The sequence below is a fragment of the Harpia harpyja genome, chromosome 5, assembly GCF_026419915.1.
Source record: "Harpia harpyja isolate bHarHar1 chromosome 5, bHarHar1 primary haplotype, whole genome shotgun sequence".
Classification (NCBI taxonomy): domain Eukaryota; kingdom Metazoa; phylum Chordata; class Aves; order Accipitriformes; family Accipitridae; genus Harpia; species Harpia harpyja.
Genome location: NC_068944.1, coordinates 4797546 through 4816487, shown reverse-complemented (window position 1 = coordinate 4816487; position 18942 = coordinate 4797546). Strand labels below are relative to the sequence as shown.

The window sequence follows — 18942 nt, the reverse complement described above, 5'->3', positions numbered from 1 at the left end:
TATTAGAATGGCATACTGAATTGGGAAGGATCAATATTTTAAATTAAGTGCGTGCTTTTGAGGGGTGTTGGTTTTGGGGGTTCCTTTTTCATTTTGGGTGGATTTTGTTTGTGTTTGGTTTGGGGATTTTTTGACTTTTGGGGGGGGGGTTGTGGGACTTTGGGTGGGATTTTTTTTTTTTTGGTTGAGTGTGTTGTGTGTGGTGGGGATTTTGGGGTGGATTGGTGGGGGGATTTAAATAGGTTAGCTATAATTCAAACTGCAGGATGTTTCTGCATTTGGAGACTTGAAATCAATGCTAACATACAGGTAAGGATATAGCAAGACACAGTGCAGTCCCAAACTGCTTTGAGATTTTTTTAAAACACAAAACATTTAAAGACGATGAAATAACTGTAAAGAAGTGTGTGTGGATATGCAGCTATAGTGAGATTTCCTCTACCTTTGGAAAAGAGTAAACTAAGATTACACTACTTGCACATAATAAGTACTTACGCATAGATTGAGGCTAGTGTTTACCATAGAATAACTGCCTTGCTGGCCCCTTGGCTTTCTGAAATATTTCAGAATAGTACAGATGACTGTATTCTCTGAAAATACAGCTGTTTGACAGTGTCATATTGCAATCACAAGCAGATAAGCTCTTTTCCATTGATGGAAATCATAGGAATTGTTCATCCTCTTTAGTAAGAGAAGGAGCATTTGCTGTAAGAAAAATGTTAAAAGATGACAGATGCAAGTGTTTCACTTCAGGCTTTTCCCGTAGTGGAAGAAACTTTCATATTAGAGTTGAAAGCATATAATTAAATCCCTGGTATAGCTGTGCTGGGGAATTACTGTCATTCATTTAATTTGTAACAATATGCATCGATTCAGTACTTTGAATATTAGATAAAGCACAGAAGACTTCTGTACCCTCCTCAAAATGTGCTGTTCATTATAGCAGTTACGCTTAGCTCTAGTTTGATGTAGACAGACCTTAATTATTTTAAAGTAATTCACGATATAAACATGTAAATTGCCTGAAGATTTAATATGAAGATAAGCTCTTCCAGATCATCAGTTTGCTTTTTTCTAAAAGCTTTGGTGTTAGCAGCACTGCTGCCTTTCAGCTTCAGATTTTTCTGGTATTCTTTAGAAGCAGTAGTGTTCTAAACCAGTTTATACAGTGATGTGTTTCTGAAGTGGGGTTTACTTCATCCTGTTCTTAGTTTGGGGAGAGAACTGGAGTGGATCCTCACTTATGCCTCGAATTTTGCACCCCATGGTCTATTCTAAGGTAGTTTTCCAGGTGAATGAAATAAGCAATATATAGCTGGACTATTAGGATTTAATTTCTGAAAAATAAAAAAGCCTCATTCCTTCCCCATTCACTTGCTTTTCCATTCATACCTTTTTCCTCCATTTCTTGAAGGCTTGAAACCTTGAAAAGTAAATTCCTGCTGCCTAAATCTGTGAATGATCACTCAGAACTCCCTTGATGGTATATGAGTCATTAGTAATGTCTCCTTAAATTGATCTTTTTGCCTCTTGCACAAGAATATTCATCATTCCACCAGCAGCCAGTATCTCATTCAGAGATTTCCCAGACAGGAAGACGAAAGACCTTCCATTAAGACGTACACAGCGAGCTTCAGCTCAGTTAGGTTTCTCTATCCGTGCCTCTAACGTGGCTGATCTGTGTGTGCCAAATCAAGTCACTTTCTCAAATACTTTCACTGAGTTACCACATATCCTAATGTTTTCTCTGGCCCTGAGAATTTCTTCAAGTAATCTCCTAAGTTTATAGCTAATACAGTCCACTCTTCAGTAATAATTCAATTACCATACTTTTTTTTTTTTTTTTTTTTCCTGGTAAGGTAAGCATTCAGAGGTTTTGTGTTCTCTTCATAATGGGTGTTGGTTTTTTCAGGGTAGGTGAAATTCAACATGATGCATATTTTTAGAGGAGGAGTTGATTTCTTTACAATCAGAAAGTCAAAGACATGATGCTGGAGCATGGTCCTTTTTCTGTTGCGGTTTTGTCTCTGTTTCATGTAAAGGTCAAGCAAAGATGTTTTTTCAAAAATAAGCTGTTGAGCCCTAAAGGGTTATCCCAGGACTTTATGGGTAAACATTTGTTTGGAAATCAGCTTTTAACTGGAGCAGGAAGCCTTTGATCTTGTGCATACTGTGTTGTTCTTCACAAAGTCCATTGTTTGCCTTTTACCTTAAAGGTTTACTGACTTGTTCTGTGGCTGTCATTTTTGAGTTGTCAGGATGATACATCTTTCTGACGTAGAAAAAAAATTAAAAGTATACAGAAGGACAGATTTTTTCCTAATCCCTCTTTGTGTCCAGTTTTATTCCCTTTATAAATCTGTTAATGATCTCTATAATCAAATTAGGTACATGAATTTACCTGGCTTCCAGAAGTTTGTTGACTTGAAGTTCTCAGCAAATAACTTGTTTTGATCAAATTCCTTTTAAACCTTGCTTTCAAGTATTGGCCAGTTTAAGTGGCCGATAGGACACCTTAGATGGCTAAGAACATTAAGTGCAATTTTGATTTCTTGCCTGTTACAGATTGGAAAGGCACAGCAACTGATGCTGACGGTGGCACATCACGGTGTGATGCATAAGGGAGTCTTGAATTCTGTACAGCTTCGTAGCTCTTTTAAACCCTGATCTCTTAAGGCTACTTACAAAGCAGAGTTTTGGGGAAGGAGGTGTGTTTTTTCAGTTATTGAGTAACAGTAATATTAAAAGTGTCATTATTGCATAAATGTTGACAGTTGTGTTTTAGAGAACTCAGCTGGCAAGGTGTTAGAAATTGTTTATGCATAGTAACTGAGCTCATTAACTCAGCTGCAGTATGCCCTGGGAATCAAACAGCATCATGAACTCTTCTTAGGTGCAGGTATTTTGATTTTGTGACTGTTAGTGAAGTATTTGAGCACTTTCTGAGACTGTATTCAGTAGTGATTAATGTCTGCTATGTCTGTTTTCTCATCCTAGCAATGAGAAGCATGTGTCTTGAAATTTTAATGGTACATATGCATAACGAGGAACTTACTCTGTAGCTGGAGATGGGTCCTAAAAGATGCACTTGCTTTCGTAAGATACTGAAGCTGAACAAAAGGCACTATCTGCACTTACTCTAAAGCAAATGCTAGGGATAACTAGTACAACAGTTCCAACCAGTGACTCTACCTAACAAGGATGTTCTTCTAGGAGAACCATTCCTGATAATGATTGAACCACCTGATAACAGCCTTCAAACTAACTGCAGTTGTATACTCCTGGTTATCAGCTCCTTAGGCTAAAGCTTCTAGGGAAGGTGTTAAACAAATACAACCTATACTGGAGGAACATACTGTTTTGAAGGAAACTTTCCCAGCCCCCACTAGATGTACACTGTCTTGTAGCAGATGGAATAAGCCCCTGTCCTTGTGAACCACTCGCCAATATCAGCTCAGCTGATGTGTTGCAAGTGATGGTGTGCTAGGGAGGGGATTAATGATTGCTGTGATCAGTATTTAGAAGACTGATAAATCAGGCTAGTTTTAATCTTGAAAACTTTACTAGACCAGCTTTCTTTAACAGCACACTTCATGCTAATGGTTTGTTTTACAATCTACTAATTGTTATCATTACGTATTCAAAGTGGTCAGTCCTTAACAATCATGTCCTACATGAGCTGTGAGTTTAGAATACCATCTGGTGACGCTGGACCTGAAATGGACATCTTCTTCCCTTAAATTAAGGAGCTTGTCATTTTATAAGGTGTTTCTTTTTCCGGACAACTTCCACCCCTTGACCTCTGCCGTGGACTATATGCTGTGTGATATTTGGAGAGGCATTACTTTTCCAAGACATGGCAGGTGACTTGTCCTGTTGCTTGCCTGTTTGGTTTTATTTTTTTTTTTTCCCCTTCCTTAGTTGCTACCTCATTTTCTTAAAGCAAACGCAGTCTTTTGCTAGCTCTTAAGATTGTACGTTTTCCATTGCCTTCTTCCTCAATGAACTGCTTGTGTTTCGGGGGCCCTTGTCTTCAACCTGCGTCTCTATTTTCAAGGCCTTTGCTGCTGTTGTGTGATTGAACTCCACAACGTAACAGGAGACCTGTGGCACCAAGCTCCTGTTCACACACCAAGTTCTAGTAACAGACTTAAACATCTGGGACTGGAACCTTGCACAGTTAGCATACGACTTACAGCCTGTTACTAGCAATGGCAGTACTATTTTTACTGACTACCAACTGAAAGGCCTCTGCTTTAGCCACAAACAATTCCCTCAAAAATCACTGTGCTCTGTGTTTACAGTTCTCATAGTGTAATGTACATTTAATAAAGTTGCCTGGCGGCTGCATGAAGTTATACCACTGCTGCACCCCCAGAATGAATTCTTAATCCATAGAAGAAGGAAGGGGACAAGTACCAGTGGAAGAACGTTTTTCAGCAGAATATCCTCTTCACTTCTAACCTCACTTGAATTCTCAAGAGAGACTAATAAAACCTGTTCAAAAGATGAGCCTTAAAATTCATAATTCTCATTAAATAGCAAGAAGCATGAACTAAGCAGATCTTTCTGGTTTTACTATGTGTTGTAATTCCCTGTCACTTCCCCAGCACTTATTCCCTCCCAAGTTTATGCTTAATAAATTATCTTCCATATCTTTCACTCAGTTCCGAAGGAGAGGCAATCACATGGCTCACACTCCTTTGTCTGCTCTGCAAAAGCCAGCTGCTGTTGGGGTTGTTTTGTTGTTGTTTTGGGGTTTTGGCTTTTTTTTGTTTTAATTCAGTCTAATTGATTAAGATACTCATTAAACCAAGAGTAACTGTTGCTAGTATTGAAGTCTTCACTTACAGCTTTGAACCTGGAGAAGGGCTTTTGTGTCAGAGCTTTTACATTTTTTTCCAGTTATATTAGTTAGTCTGAAAGAAGGTATGGCTTTTTGTTTGTAACCTTGCTTCTTTTATATGTTTGAATCACTTTCACTAATACAGTCTTAGTGTATTCCTTCTGAATGAAATATTTGTTATGAAACTACTGTGCATTGTGTTTAGGATGCCTCCATGCGCCATGCCATGCCTTTATGTCCTTAATGTCTCATGAAGTTGCTGCCTTATTTAGATTGATGTGTCTGCATCCGTACATAAACTAATTTGTCTGTCATGGGTATTTTGTGTTTAAAGGCATGTCTCAAAACTACTCTTTACTGTCTGTAACTAATCAGCAGTCAGTTCCCCAAGCCAGTACAAAATTCAATAGATGGTCTAGCATTGTTTGATTTATTTTCCACAACTGCTTGACTAACTGGTGCATCCCTCCTCGAAATCACAACTTGTGTAGTTGTCTGCAGACATTATAAAAATTGTATCTCATTACCATAAAAACATTTTTAGAACAAATTTATTAAACTAGTAATTTTATTATTTGATTTGAAGCTGTCTTCAGATTTATTTCTACCTTGTGGTGTTACTCCTTCTTCTTTGTGTTTTAGCATTTCTGCTTTTGAAAAGATGAGTTTTGTCTCCCAAGACAAGATCTGCTTTCAACTGATGGTGATGTTAATTGCAATAAACAAGTGTCACCGCATCTAGATTTTTTGCAGTTTAGCATGGTGAAATAATTTTGAGCACTGGGAGAAAAATTCTAAAACCTTGTAACCATCTACCTAGAAACTTGTCTTTGGTAAAGTAGATGTTTTCACTTGACATTATGTGCTGTAATTCTGGAGTGAGGGAAGATGATTTTTTTTTTTAGAAATGTCGTCTTTGTGTGGCTTGATGGAGATGAATCACTGTAAGCAGTTCTCTGTCCTAGCTAATACTATCAGGTGCCTGACTGTCTTCTCTTCCCCCTCCTGTTCCAGATCCTGGAGTCTCTGTGGATAGTGATGAGTCGCAATGTGAGCCTGTTGTTTACTACAGTTACAACATTAGTGACAATCCTTTTCCATAGTGGGACAGCTCTTCTCAATTTTGTGCTTTCAGTGGTAAGTAGCATGTCATCAGTTTACATGGTCTGTTTTGCTGAAGGAACCTAATTGCACATTTGTAACAAAGAAAAATCAAACCTAAAGCATTGAAAACATCATCCAATCTTATCTAATACCAAAATTCCTTAAGATTTTGCAACTTCCAAATCTCTTGTTCGGGGTGTATTCTAGGCAAAGGGCAAGATTTGTGTAACTTCCACATTAAGGAGCTGGCAGTCTTCTTATCATTCTATTCATGGAAAACTTCTGTTTCTGGCCTTGAAGATACTGAGCTGTAACTTGTGTTGTTATATATAACTGCTGAAATCTTATGGCATGTCCTCATAAGGATATCTTTAAACAAGCCAATGCTCTCTGAAGAGAGGTAAAATTGTTACAGGGAAATGTCAGCCAAAGTATTTATTTCACAAGGATTACCTTATATTCCCTCTTTTAATGAAGTGTCTTCAACAAATCTGTGTGAGGGGGTGGTTCTGTTTTTTTTATTTAACCTATGTGAGTTCTTCACAGAACACTTTCTACACAAAGTTCATTCTTAATAATGTTATTGCCCACACTGAGTAGTAGTCTCTGAAACCTTTTTATTAAAGGTGTTTTCTTTAGCAGATGTATTACTTTTTAGTGTATTATGTGAGCTAGATGTTTATAGTTTCTTTTGTTTGTAAATGTCACAGCTGTGTGGAGTAATTTATAATGAGAGGTAACTTCTTTCTTCTCATTTGCTATGACAGGTGTTACTTAAAGTAAAAATCTCCTAAAACACTAGCCTGGGACTTTTTCCTGGTTTAACTAAACAGATACTGATCTTGGAAGCTTGACTGAAATCCGTGTCCTCACTTCTAGTTCAGGATTCAAAAACATTTGTTAGAAAACAAACCGTTTTGCCAGTTTAACTTCATTGCCTTCGTCGATGCTTGCTCAGGAGGGAGGTCTTTGTAGTCAAAGCTGCAAAATTGAAATAATGCCATTTCAAGGCACCAATGTGGATTCTTTTCAGTATTTAAGATCACAATAAGACTTAATTGAATGGCTGTCTTGAACTGAAGAAAATCACTGCCACTTAATTTTGTTGTTCTCTAGTTATCTTTCAGTTAGTAAAGAAAAGATTGCGTGGGAATATTTCATTTCTTCTCCTTAGTCCACAATTCACCCATGATGACACATTGAAAACAGCATCTGAGAAGTTAGCATACTTAAAACCGACAAGTTTGGATAATAATTGCAGATAATTTCAACGCACTCATTGCTCACACACAAAATTTAGCTCCAGATGCCCAATGGCCTATACCAAGTTCATTACATGCTGTTGCTGTGATGCGTGATCCTGCCTTTTTGTCTGTCAGAAGGGTCCTGCCACTTGCTGGGGCCCTGTGCAATCAGCTGGTTTAGCAGAGCTAGTTGGGATATTGCTGTGTTGGAAACTTTTAAAGCTTAGATGCCCTAAAGGCTACTCTATTTCCTCCACTTCTGTTGTGGGTTGAACACGTTAGCTTAAAACGGTCATATAAGGCTTTCCCAACCAAAACACATCAGTCCTGCACTCTTGGTTTCTTGGATTTGACCATGAGCTTCCATTTTTGCACTCCTAGTGATCTTACATCTATAGGAAAGATTTGTTTTAATACACATATCGGTTCTTTCTGTAGATTCTTGATAATGGTAGCCTTTGAAATGCAAACAGCAGAACTGATAAATTAGAAATACTTCAACTTTTAAGAAATAAGGCAAAACAATCCCTGAACAACTTTGTCCTATTAACTGTACTTCAAATACACCAAGGTAAAGGGATATACTCGCCTCCATTTCTATGCACAGAAAAAGTTGTGTTAAGTGTTGATGTTCTTGTAACTGTATGAACTACCTCTTTTGAAGGCATTTAAAATTTGCATGCGTACTGGAGAGTAGTTACTAATGCTGTTAAACACTGTGGGAGACTGCTATAACTTAGTCTTGTTTGCACTGTACGTTTCATAGGCTGTTGTGTCTATTCAGAGGCATGGTTTCTCATCTTTATGAAAGTCTTTCGCAAAGGTTCTTGCTATAAAAACTAAACAGATTTTCTTAAAACACAAAAAGATAAATTAATGGAACTTGTTTTAGTAGGGTTTAGTTTGGGTTTGTTAACAGCTTATGACTGAAAGAGAAAGGACTTAAATCTAGGATATTCAGTAAATAGCCTGCACTAAATAAAGATTAATACAGTCCATTATTTGGGGCAGTAAGTAAATGAAAATGCTAGTTGTTGTGAGAATTTAGTTGAACCTTAAAGTACTTTTTAGGATAACTTAATGAACTGTCATGGAGTTCATGTAGAAATAATATAACTGCTTCTTAATTTTTCTTGTGCCTTTTCTTTTTGTCTTTCCCTCCCGCAACAGCTTAATGCAATAAGCAGAAAAAATCCAGATGTGACCCTAGGATAAATCACTGCAGCTTTCTTAACTTTTGTGATGTGCATTGTTACTGAATCCCATTTGGTATTATGTCATTGTTAGATTTACCTGCTATTCATGTTCCTTCCTTCAGAGCTAAAGAAAAATACCTTCCAGGTGAGGAGGAGGAGACCAGAAGTGTGACCTTAATGGTTCTTGTTCTTCTGGGGTCTCAAGGCATACTTACATTTTTTGCTGTAGCAAGGTTTTTTTCAATAATTTACTTTCCAGGGGTGGATATCTTTAATAATTTAGTTTTTCTTTAAGCTGAGATTTCAGCATGAGCTGTTTTTTTGCTCTCTTTTGGAAGGTCTTGAATTAAGAAGTTCATGGTTTCCTGGAAAAAACTCACTGTTCTCCAGTAAGGAGAAAGAGCTTTTGTATAAAGTTCGTTTTGAATGTGAGGGCAAATAGTTTCAGAGTTTTTGATTGTTTTAGTTTAGTTGCTGCATCTTTGACTGCTACCCGGCCCAATATCCTTTCCCCATCTCCCTTTTTTTAATGCAGTTTTGGAATGGATTTTTTACATTTTGAATGGACTGAACCCTGAAGCTAGGTAGGCAGCATTTGAGCACATTTTGTGTGTTGCTACGGTGCAGCCAGTAGTGTCAGCTGAAAAAGCTGACTCTTGAAAATGCCATGTCTGTGTTTTGACAAAAGGTATATTTAATGGGCTACTGAGGGAGGTTTGGTTTGGTTGGTTTTTTTTTTTTTCCTAAATGTGAAACAGAAGGAATTCTTTTAAATTATGTCTAGGTAGAGCTGTGTTTAAAAGAAAGCACTTTAACTGTACTCTTATTTTTTTTTCATTTTGCAGGATTCTTAGTTGCTACAGAAGAGTTTTTACTAGTTTGAAGTAGCACAAACTAATTTAAATTTTCCAACAAGACAGTTCCTGAAGTGGTTAGCTTTTCAACTGATTACATTTCAGTCCAGTTTTAGTCATCTTGAATAAAAATTTAAATAGTGAGTTTTATTTTGATAAATGGTTTAAAATATTGCACTTTAGAACAGAAATAGTAGACACTTTGTTCAGAACCTCCATTTCGAAAAATACATCTTCCATCAAAACATTCAGTAGGAAGTAATCTGTGCAGCATATCCGTCCACGATCCAGTAAGACTGTATTCAGATCCTCAACAGACGTTTGAAAACTCATCATTAGTTACAAGAGTGCCACTTCTATTTCACTTCTGAATACAAGATCCTATCCGCACGCACATGCACATGGATGTATATGTATGCCTTTGTGTGTGCGTGTATATATGCACACTCTGCTCATACTCTGTTACAAAGATCAGAAGAGAAAAGCTCCATTTGGCTGATGGGTATCCACGGTCCTGTGGGGAACACACAAATTTTTTGATGCTGTAAAAAAAGAAAAAAAGAAAAAAAAAAAAAAAAGAACCCAAGACCAAAGCTTTTGGGCAGAAAATTGAGTATGAAAGGCAGATACAAAAATATTTCCCAAGTCTATGGACCTGATGCACAAGCAATTAAGTCATGTATTTTCTTGATATATATGGAAATGCTGAATTACCATTTTAGTATAGAGTGTTTACTTGTAGCTTTCTCCTTGAATTCAGTCTATCCCCAGTCAGAGTATTCAACATTTTGGGCTACAGAACAAATTCTACTGCAAGAAATAGTAATCCATCAATTGTTTAACAACGGAGAGATCTTACTATTTTATCTTTGGTGAATTCCTCCTCATAGTCATCAGCAGGATCTTGAATTGTTGCTTAGGAAACAGTTTAGGTAATATCTGAAGTCTCAGATACCCTGTAAAAGAGGTCTGAAAACTTTCAGACTCCAGTTGATACGGGGTAGGACATATCTTTTTCCTGCTGAATGTACTGTTGAAGCTATTCGACTTGTTTGAAGAGTCAGCAAGCCACTTGATGATAAATTATTATATTCTGTGACTACTGCTTCTTTCTACATTTCCGTACCTATTGAGCTAAAGCAAATATGTTCATTTCTCAAAATGCAGGTAATCTAAAATTCAGTTGATTTTGTATGGTGCTGTGGTTACATGCATCTTGTCTTAACAGAAGGAGTTAGGTTTGTATTTTTTCCTAGCTTGTAGTTCAGTTTAACATCATTTTATTCCATTGCTGTTCATCCTCAGCTGTCACTTTGGCTTCTACAGTTCAGATAGGTATGTGTATGTTGGTGCGCTGTTACTACCTAAGAAAGCAAGTTTCTTCTGTGAACACTGGGGAAGAACAGCTTTTCAAGTCGGTACAGGTGCTGTGCATGTTGCCACTTGAACTAATCCCTAAGCTCTTATTCATAGCCTGTCTCAAGTCAGCCCTGTATGTTTCTCATACCACAGGGAATCAAGCTTTGCCTGTTTGCGGCAGTTCATTAGCTCGTTCCCTGGCTGCTGTATTCTTTTCAAGAGGCAACATCTTCAGAAGTTAACTGAGGCAGTCCTAATAAAACAAGATCCAGTGGAGCTGTTTTTCACTTTGCTTTTGGAGAGTGTCAGGATGAGTGGAGATTGTACTTAGAGCAATATGCTGCTATCTGTGTTGAAAACTGCACTGCAAGAAGGATCTGTAGCCAGATCCCAGTGGAAGGAAGACAAAACACCACCTGGATGCCTGTTTCAGTATAGGGAGTTTTGTAGCAAAATTAGGAAATACTACAGTAGCTTTGGAGAAATGGCAGGCCCTATCAAGGAGAAAATAACCATAGTTGCAGCATTACACAGGATGCTAAAATCTGATTCAAGCGTTAAGATTTACTCATTTGAGATTGTAACAAAACATAGCTGATGTTGCTACTGGCACTGGATTATTTCCTGTTAAACCAAGGCCTAATTCAGGGTTGGGGTTTGGGGGATTTGGTTGTGTGTGTGTGTGTGTGTTTGTTTTTATGATCTCAAAATGAATGTTAGCAGTATACTGTTTAAATGTGCTGATGTAATGAATTGTTTTAGTAGATAGGTTGGTTTATCACCCAAGGCAGAAGTTGCACACCTGGAAGGATGGAATACAGCCTAAACCTATATACGATATTTTGGAAAGGGGTCACAGTAGGTGAACAGCTGAGTGTGACTTTCAAGTTAAAGGCTGGGAGGGTCGGGGGAAGTAGTAGTAACATTTCACTGAGTGGAAAGGAATTAGGAACAGCGACAAATGGATGTCATTCTTGAGACTGGTAATGGTACTGGTAATGTGCTGTCTGTGTTTTTTTTCTCTGAGCGTGTTCAGAGAGAATGCAGGAAAAGGGCATGAGGTGTCTGCAGACTGGATAAAATGCTTGAACGTAAGAGACTCGTGGAGGTCAGGCTGTTTGGCTTATCAAAAGATTAAGATGTGGATGGACACATTTCTGTGATGTAGGCTTAGCCCAAGAAGTTGCTGAGCCCACTGACGGGAAAATAAGGAAAACATAGTGGACTGCAGTGTACAGGAAGTTAATATGATTTGATTGTATTTTTTTTGTCTTTAAACTGAAACAGTGGAACTGCCATCACTTCTGCTGAGACTCATCTTCAAACTCACAGGAGTAATGAATCAGGATTGCCAGCCTAATAAATATTATAAATTTTCTGTTTGTGAGTTTTTGTTTAATTCATATCTGATATCCAGCTGCATAATGACTCTTGAGACAACTCAGATTTATTTAGTGGTGTTTTGGTGGTGGGTTGTTTGGGTTTTTTTTAAGAATAGATATTACTATTCAGTAATTCTTTGATCTGCTAAACATGCTGGGGAAAAAAACCCAACAACTAGAATGTTGTTGATCTGGATCAACAACATTCTAGTTGTTTGATCTAGATGTGACTTTGGGAAGAGGCTGAACAGGGCTAGAAGTTTTATAATGTTTAGGTATAACTGTTAAGTTCTTTGTGGAGGAGGAGAGAAAATTATTCTTGTAGCTCTGTGTGTTTCTCTAAATCCAAGCTTGTGGAATAGTATTTTGTGCCTTTCCAATGAAGTTCAATACCTGAAGCATAGCTGCATGCTGTAGTTCTGGAAAGTATTTATTGCCTTCTAATTTAAAACTCGAATTTGGTTTGCAGGTGATTTTTCTGACCACGCTGTTCTACCTATTGAGTTCCAGTGATGAGTACTACAAGCCAGTGAAGTGGGTGATAAGCCTGACACCTTTGTCTCAGCCAGGTCCCTCCTCAAATATAGTCGGCCAATCGGTGGAGGAAGCAATAAGGTATGTTGTTGATTTCTTGCCCTTTCTGGAAAATTCTTTTTTAAATTTGATGTTCAACTACAAATACTTAGCAATTGCAACAGCTCATGTTTGAAAGACGAGTTGCAAATCTCACAGATTTTCAAGAACCTAGCATTGATGACTTTTCCCACTTGATTGTTAAAAGAGCAATTTGAGTGGACTTGCCTAAAAAAAATTTCAGAGGTCTGTAGTGAATACTAGTATTTTATAAAACTGATACGCACGTGACATCCCTAACGTATCGGGAAGCAGTGTGTTTGCAGCTATGTTGGCATTAACAGCTGGCGCAGCTCAGTAGTAGCAGATTCATACAGCAAAACAGTTGAAATGGAGGACCTGACATCTGTGCTGTACACATTTCAGAGTTATTTAGTTTGAACTATTTTTAGTCTAATCTTGGGGACTAAGTACCCATTTGCAGCTGGAGTGTATTATATATGCTCCTGGCGTGCATTTTCCAGTTCATTTTCATCTGAGAGAAATCTAGTTCATGATCTCCATGAACCAAATTACACCAAAGGGAACAACAGGGGAGAGCTCTCCTTATCCCACTTAAAACACTACTGTACTGCATCTCCAGAGTGCATCCACAGTGTTTCATGCTTAATTACCATTCTTATGTTTCACCTCTAAACCACTACAGTAATTGAAGGAGGATTTTTTGTGTTTTTAAATATGGTTCACTGAGATCTCACAATAAAGCAATTTTTGGGGTGGTACAGTAATGTATTTCATTCATCACAGATGACTGAAACTGTCAGCTTTCACCTGTTAGCAGCTTGAAACACTAACATGTTGGTAATGTGATAAATGGATTTTAAATAAGGTGTTTAAGTCATAGCTCGCTTTTTCAAAAAAGTTGATGGACTGGGCAAAGTCAACAGACTCCATGCTAAATTCTATACAGCCATTGTCTCTTACACCACTGCTTTCTGTGTCATCCTGCACATATATACAAAACATGAATAGACTTTAAACCGGAGATGTATTAAAACTGCTTTCCAGACTCATTGCCGAATGTTTGCCATTGTTCTTAGGTGTACTTTACAAGTGAGCGTTGTTATCTGTTATTGGAATTAAGCTGTTTCTGGGTACATTTTAACAATAAGAAGGTTATATCATGCTGTGTAAGATCTTGAACAACAACGATAACTGCTATAGTCATTTGAAATGAAGGGGCAATCCAGCAACAAATTTGGAATTCTGCCAAAAAGCTAATAGCCCTTCTCTTGAGTGACTGCTATTGAGTTTTCATTGATCATGTGGTTAATATCTCAGTTCTGTCTCTTCTGAAGAATGTGAGCAGATTTAGAAACTGAAACTTGTCTCACAAATTGTTCTCTTTAGCCCTTGGTAGAGGGGAACAGTGTCAAAAGCCAGGATATGGCTTCTCTGGACATGGATACTCTGCAAGGAGGATTGTATTAAATGCAATTTTAAGTTTATAGGTCTGTCACACAGGTGACCCAAGATATTTGACAGAGTTTAGAATGGTGGAAAGAAAGAAAATAATGTTAGAGAAGCCACAGGAAAATGAGAAGGAAAGAGCCACCATGCATCAGTAACTGCAAAAGCCAGTGCCGGGAGAATGTGGAATGTGAAGCTGTTTGTCATACGCGAGGGAACTTAGTCTGTGTGTTCACTAAGGTAGCCTGAATCAGTCATTCATATTTGTTTGTTTGGAGTAGCCTGTACTTGGTGCCTTATTTGAATTCTTTGGAATGCTTTTTCTGAGATTTTTCAGAAGTTTCTCTCTCTTGCTCGGTTGTACCTAAGCATTTATCATAATGCTTCTAGATTAGCTTGCATTCCACTCAATACTTACTGTGATCTTCAGTATGTAAATATGAAGATTATAGTAACAAATTCCCATGAGTTTATGCATGCCCGATTTGTTGCCATATGAAAAACAATTGCCAGTGCAAACCATTTCTTTCATGACAAAGTAGCAGCTGTCCTTTGTTTTTGACGATGAGTTGTTGCTAGGGGGGTAGAAATGTGAAAATGGCTTGTTCACCTCATCTATAAAAGGCATGCAAAATGGATGTTAATGCTTGGTGGTAAGATGGGAGGAAGAGGCTCCATTTGTATCATGAATTATCAACTAATGAAACTTCTGTAGTCTCTTTCATCATTAGACTGTGACAGCATTACACAATTTGAATTCAGCCTCAAAATGTGCACTCAAGTTGACCAAAAGTGTAGAAAGATCAGGTTATAAATATTGAAAGTCACCAGCTGTGTTCCAGCTCCCATCACTCTTCAGCAGGACATAGCACATGCACAAAGCTAAGAGTGCATCTGACTAGTCCTGTCAGAGGGTAGGGATCCTTCTGGCAAGACATGCAGTTAGTTACATCACTGTTGCTCATGGACCAAATGACGTGAAAATACTCTTCTTCCATGTTGTCAGTCACTTCTGTTGCTCTTTTACTTATAAATATGTTTGTAAAAAGTACTAGGGAACTTGGATACAATCAAGGAAGTCTGTTCCTTTGGGTCCTTTGCCATTTATTTGTGAGAAGAGGAAGGGGGAAAGGAGGAGGGCAGTCAGCGAATGGTTTCTGTAGCTCAAGAAATCCCTTAACTTGAAACTGTTATCCAACAAGCACGGAATCAAACCAAGACCTTTTCCCATTACAGTTTCTCTCATCAGAGCTGTGTTGTGATTTTTATTGTCTGGACTATAAGTAGCTATAGATCTTACAAATATTTTTTGAACTCCCTTGGTGACGAGATTGCAAAGACAGTGACAGATCTCTGTTCATAGGGATTGATTTATGAGCTGTATTGAGGTAAGAACTGCTTTCCAGCCTATTTTGAGCCAAGTGTTGAATCTGTTTCTGTCACAATACCACAGATGTTAAACTTGCACTTCAGTAGTGGGGAAAAAAAAAAAAGATACAGCTGTGATGACAAAGCAGGAGTTTTAAAGAATTTGAAGGGAATCCAAGAGTTACCTGCTACAAGCCATGGGATGAAACTTCCCCATGGGACCAACATGAGCCTTGCTTTGAGGAGGTGACTGTCGTAGCGGGACAAGGGGAGAGCAGTGATTGCCCTTTACCCTGACCTTAGCAAGGCCCATGACCACGGCATCCAGACGGCTGAGGCGCGGAGAGGAGGAGGGAACTCCCGTATGGCGTGAGGACCGCTGCCTCGTGCTCGGCAGGACAAATCCCACGCGCGGGGCAGCTGCTAGGGTCGGTGTGCCTCAGGTCGGTGGTGGGGCTGATGCTAGGGATCGTCTGAAGTACGGGCCTGGGTGGTAGTTGGGCAGCTTTTCTAAGAGTTTAGACACCGAGAGGAGAGGGAGGGGCACAAGAAGCACCATTGCTCAGTGGGGACCTTCTAAGCCTAGGATCATAATTCAGTCTTTCTAGGCTTCTCCCAGGACAAGGAGGGAAAGAGAAACACAAGGGATAGCCTCCTGGTGGTTTGGTCTTTCCCCGTGTTGCAAATGTGATTCTCTTTGTAAGCTTGGCATTTGCCTTTGTGCCAGGTATCTCCCTTTGATGGAGTTGTCCCAGTTGTCGCAGCCAGTCTCCAAGCAATCCTCCAGAAGGGGACCGACAGTGTTTGGACTTTAGAACAAATACAGTTTTGCAAACTATTCATAAATCAGTTTTCCCAGTTTTGAGTAACTTTGATGATTAGAGTAAGCACTTGTATGTGCTTTGTTGCCATATACTGCCTTTGCTCCTTCTGATCATTTGCATTTTGGGGAAGGCAGCATTTAATCTGCGGAGGGAGAGGAAAGATCAATATTTGCTTGATGTTTCTGTAAAAAGCAGTAAAAAGTCTGGGAGGAAGATCACTACCAAAGGCATGTATGACCACAGGGTTTTCTGACTGATGTATGAAGTTCTGGTGCTACTTCAAATAAAGCAACTAATTCAAAATTCACAGTGCCAAATTCCATGCTGGAATTTCCCGTGTCATTGCCTGTAAATGAGGCGGGAAATAAAAATTCAGGAAACTGGTAATAATCCTGAATACTGCTAATGTCTCAGTAGCAAAATAGCTTCTGTTCTCTCATAGTTTTGGTCTTTCGTGCCCAGTTGGTTCATCGGTTTCTCTTTTCTTTGGTTTGCAATCAATCTCAGGTCTTTCTCACTCCAGTTTTAACTTTATTGGTGTGGCAATACTTCATTACTATTTCTTCTTCTTGATAAATGCTTCATTTGCCCTTTGCCTTTTGTCCCTTCTGGCATTCTGTCCTTTTTTTTCTTCTTTAATTCTTATTTTTTGCCGTTTTCCATATTACATAAGTGGGGATCAGCACAAAAATGTGATGAAATGTGAAGGTAGTATTGCACCTTCATCGTGTGCAAGAGTCTTCCTTGACTGGCAGTGGTGTTTAGTAGCCTGTGAATATAGTAAATACACGATTTTCTTTCACTGAAACTACTGAAAATCAGCTACGGGAACCAGTGGAGAAAGGGGAGTAGAGAGGGAACTGGCAACTGTGGCAGAAGAGTTATGCCAGAGTAGGTTGAGCTGCAGGAATTCTTTTGGCAGCGCACTCAGTCAGGGTTAGGAAGATGACTTGCTTTAGAAACGTGAGAACCACTTGGACCAGTTTAGTGTATTTAGATAATTTTAGTTTTCAGTATTAGTGAAATTTTTCATTGTAATTATAATTATATTAATGAAGTAGTATTTTGAGGGTCAGGGGGAAATGATCTGCACATATCGGTGTGAGATTTTCTTTGTTCAGAAAGGTTCTGTAAAATCAAGTCAGTTTTTAAGTCACCTACCTCACTGCGTAAGTAGGAAAATTATGTCCTTTACCCCTTAAATAGGGAGGTGGTGCTCTTGTCTGGATTCCACCCCCCCCCCCGCCCCCCCGAATGGATGAAGCAGTAATTCTCCAATTCACAGGTCTCCAAAGTAGTAGCATGCACACCTTTGCCTGAACCATTTTCCTTTCCCTGAGCAGCATGTCGTTCTCTTCCTGAATGCACCATACCCTTCTTCCCTGAAGCTCCCATTCTGCTTGCTCTGGTGGAGATATTGCACATTACTAAGTTGCATGTTGTCACGGCCTCAGTGCAATTTAGTGTGTGCGATACTTTCACATGAGTGCATGCACACGGGTATGGCTGTGGCTTAAAGTTACTGCAGCTTTCGATTTTGGTGGGGCCTAATTACATTGTGAAATGGTCTTAAACCCAGATCAGTATTTTGAGTGATGCCTTGAAACGTGTTAGTGGACGTTTGTTCTGTAATGCCAGGAAGATGAGTACTGTTTGTTTTCAATTTGAGAACGGTTATCATTATTTGTTTCATTTTCTTCATTTGCCACGTACACCTCAAATTTGATCAGATTTTTCATTGGTTATATAAAAGTTACTTAAAATATTAGGTGTTTCTAAAGAGGAAATAGTAATCATATCCCCAACTGAAATTTGCCAGAAAGTCAAAGAGAGATTTGATATGAAGAAAACCTATAGTGCCTTGATGGCTGAAATAGGTTCTTACTGATTTTTCAACTTTTATTTATTAACATTTAAAGAGATCTGAAATGAGCTACCATGCAAACAAACAAACAAACCAAAAAATCTCAGCTATTTAAACATGTAGCTCGTTTGCTGTGGCATCCTGGCAGTAATGATGGAGAAAATGAGATGGTGATACAATTCCCACAGAAAACAATAATCTTCCAGCATGTTAAGCTAATGCTTAGAAAAAGCAAAATGTTTATTTTACTGCAACATTAATAATGTTTTTCAGATTAATTTTTCAAAGACAACTGTTAACTGATTATGTTTTGACTGAATTTTTGCATGCAATATAAGTTCTTTAGTAGCAGGAGTATCTCTAGCAGAAATCTCTTTTGTCACAGGAATGCATTTAACAGTACCTCACTGAAACGTTACAAGCTCTCCTTCTGGTGTATGTTACAAGATGGGAATAGAGTTGAAAATGATTCTGTCTTAATGAAATAATTTTCTAGTCTAAAACTGGGAATAACAGGTACATTTTTTTTTTTTTTTTAAATTACATGGAAGAAAGGAAAGCTTCAGTTGAGTTCCTGAAAAAAAAGTAGAATGTAGTCTATAAATCTAGACGAGATGCTGCAATGTTTCAGTACGTTCACGGAACCAAACAGACAGTAACTGTAACCTTATTATCCTAGTGGGATAGATAGTAGTATTTATCGGCTGATTGTTTTAGTAGCAATAACCATGTGACTCACTCATACCACTATTTTAGTCTGAAATATTCTCTCATATGCAAAAAAAAGGGATTTGTCTTTACCTCTGTTTCTTTTTTCTTTTATATCAAAAATTCTTGTTCTTATTAAACACAGCTTTC

The 18942-nt window shown here is 38.3% G+C and overlaps 1 protein-coding gene across 2 annotated transcripts in view; it reads left to right on the top strand.

Moving 5' to 3' along the window:
* Window positions 1-18942, top strand: part of TMEM245 (transmembrane protein 245) — an 87187-nt gene that overhangs the window by 45835 nt on the left and 22410 nt on the right. For both annotated transcript variants that reach the window (XM_052787583.1, XM_052787582.1), the window contains 2 exons: window positions 5861-5983; window positions 12455-12600. In XM_052787583.1, coding sequence (XP_052643543.1) covers window positions 5861-5983; window positions 12455-12600 — 269 coding nt within the window. The remainder of the gene's footprint in view (window positions 1-5860; window positions 5984-12454; window positions 12601-18942) is intronic.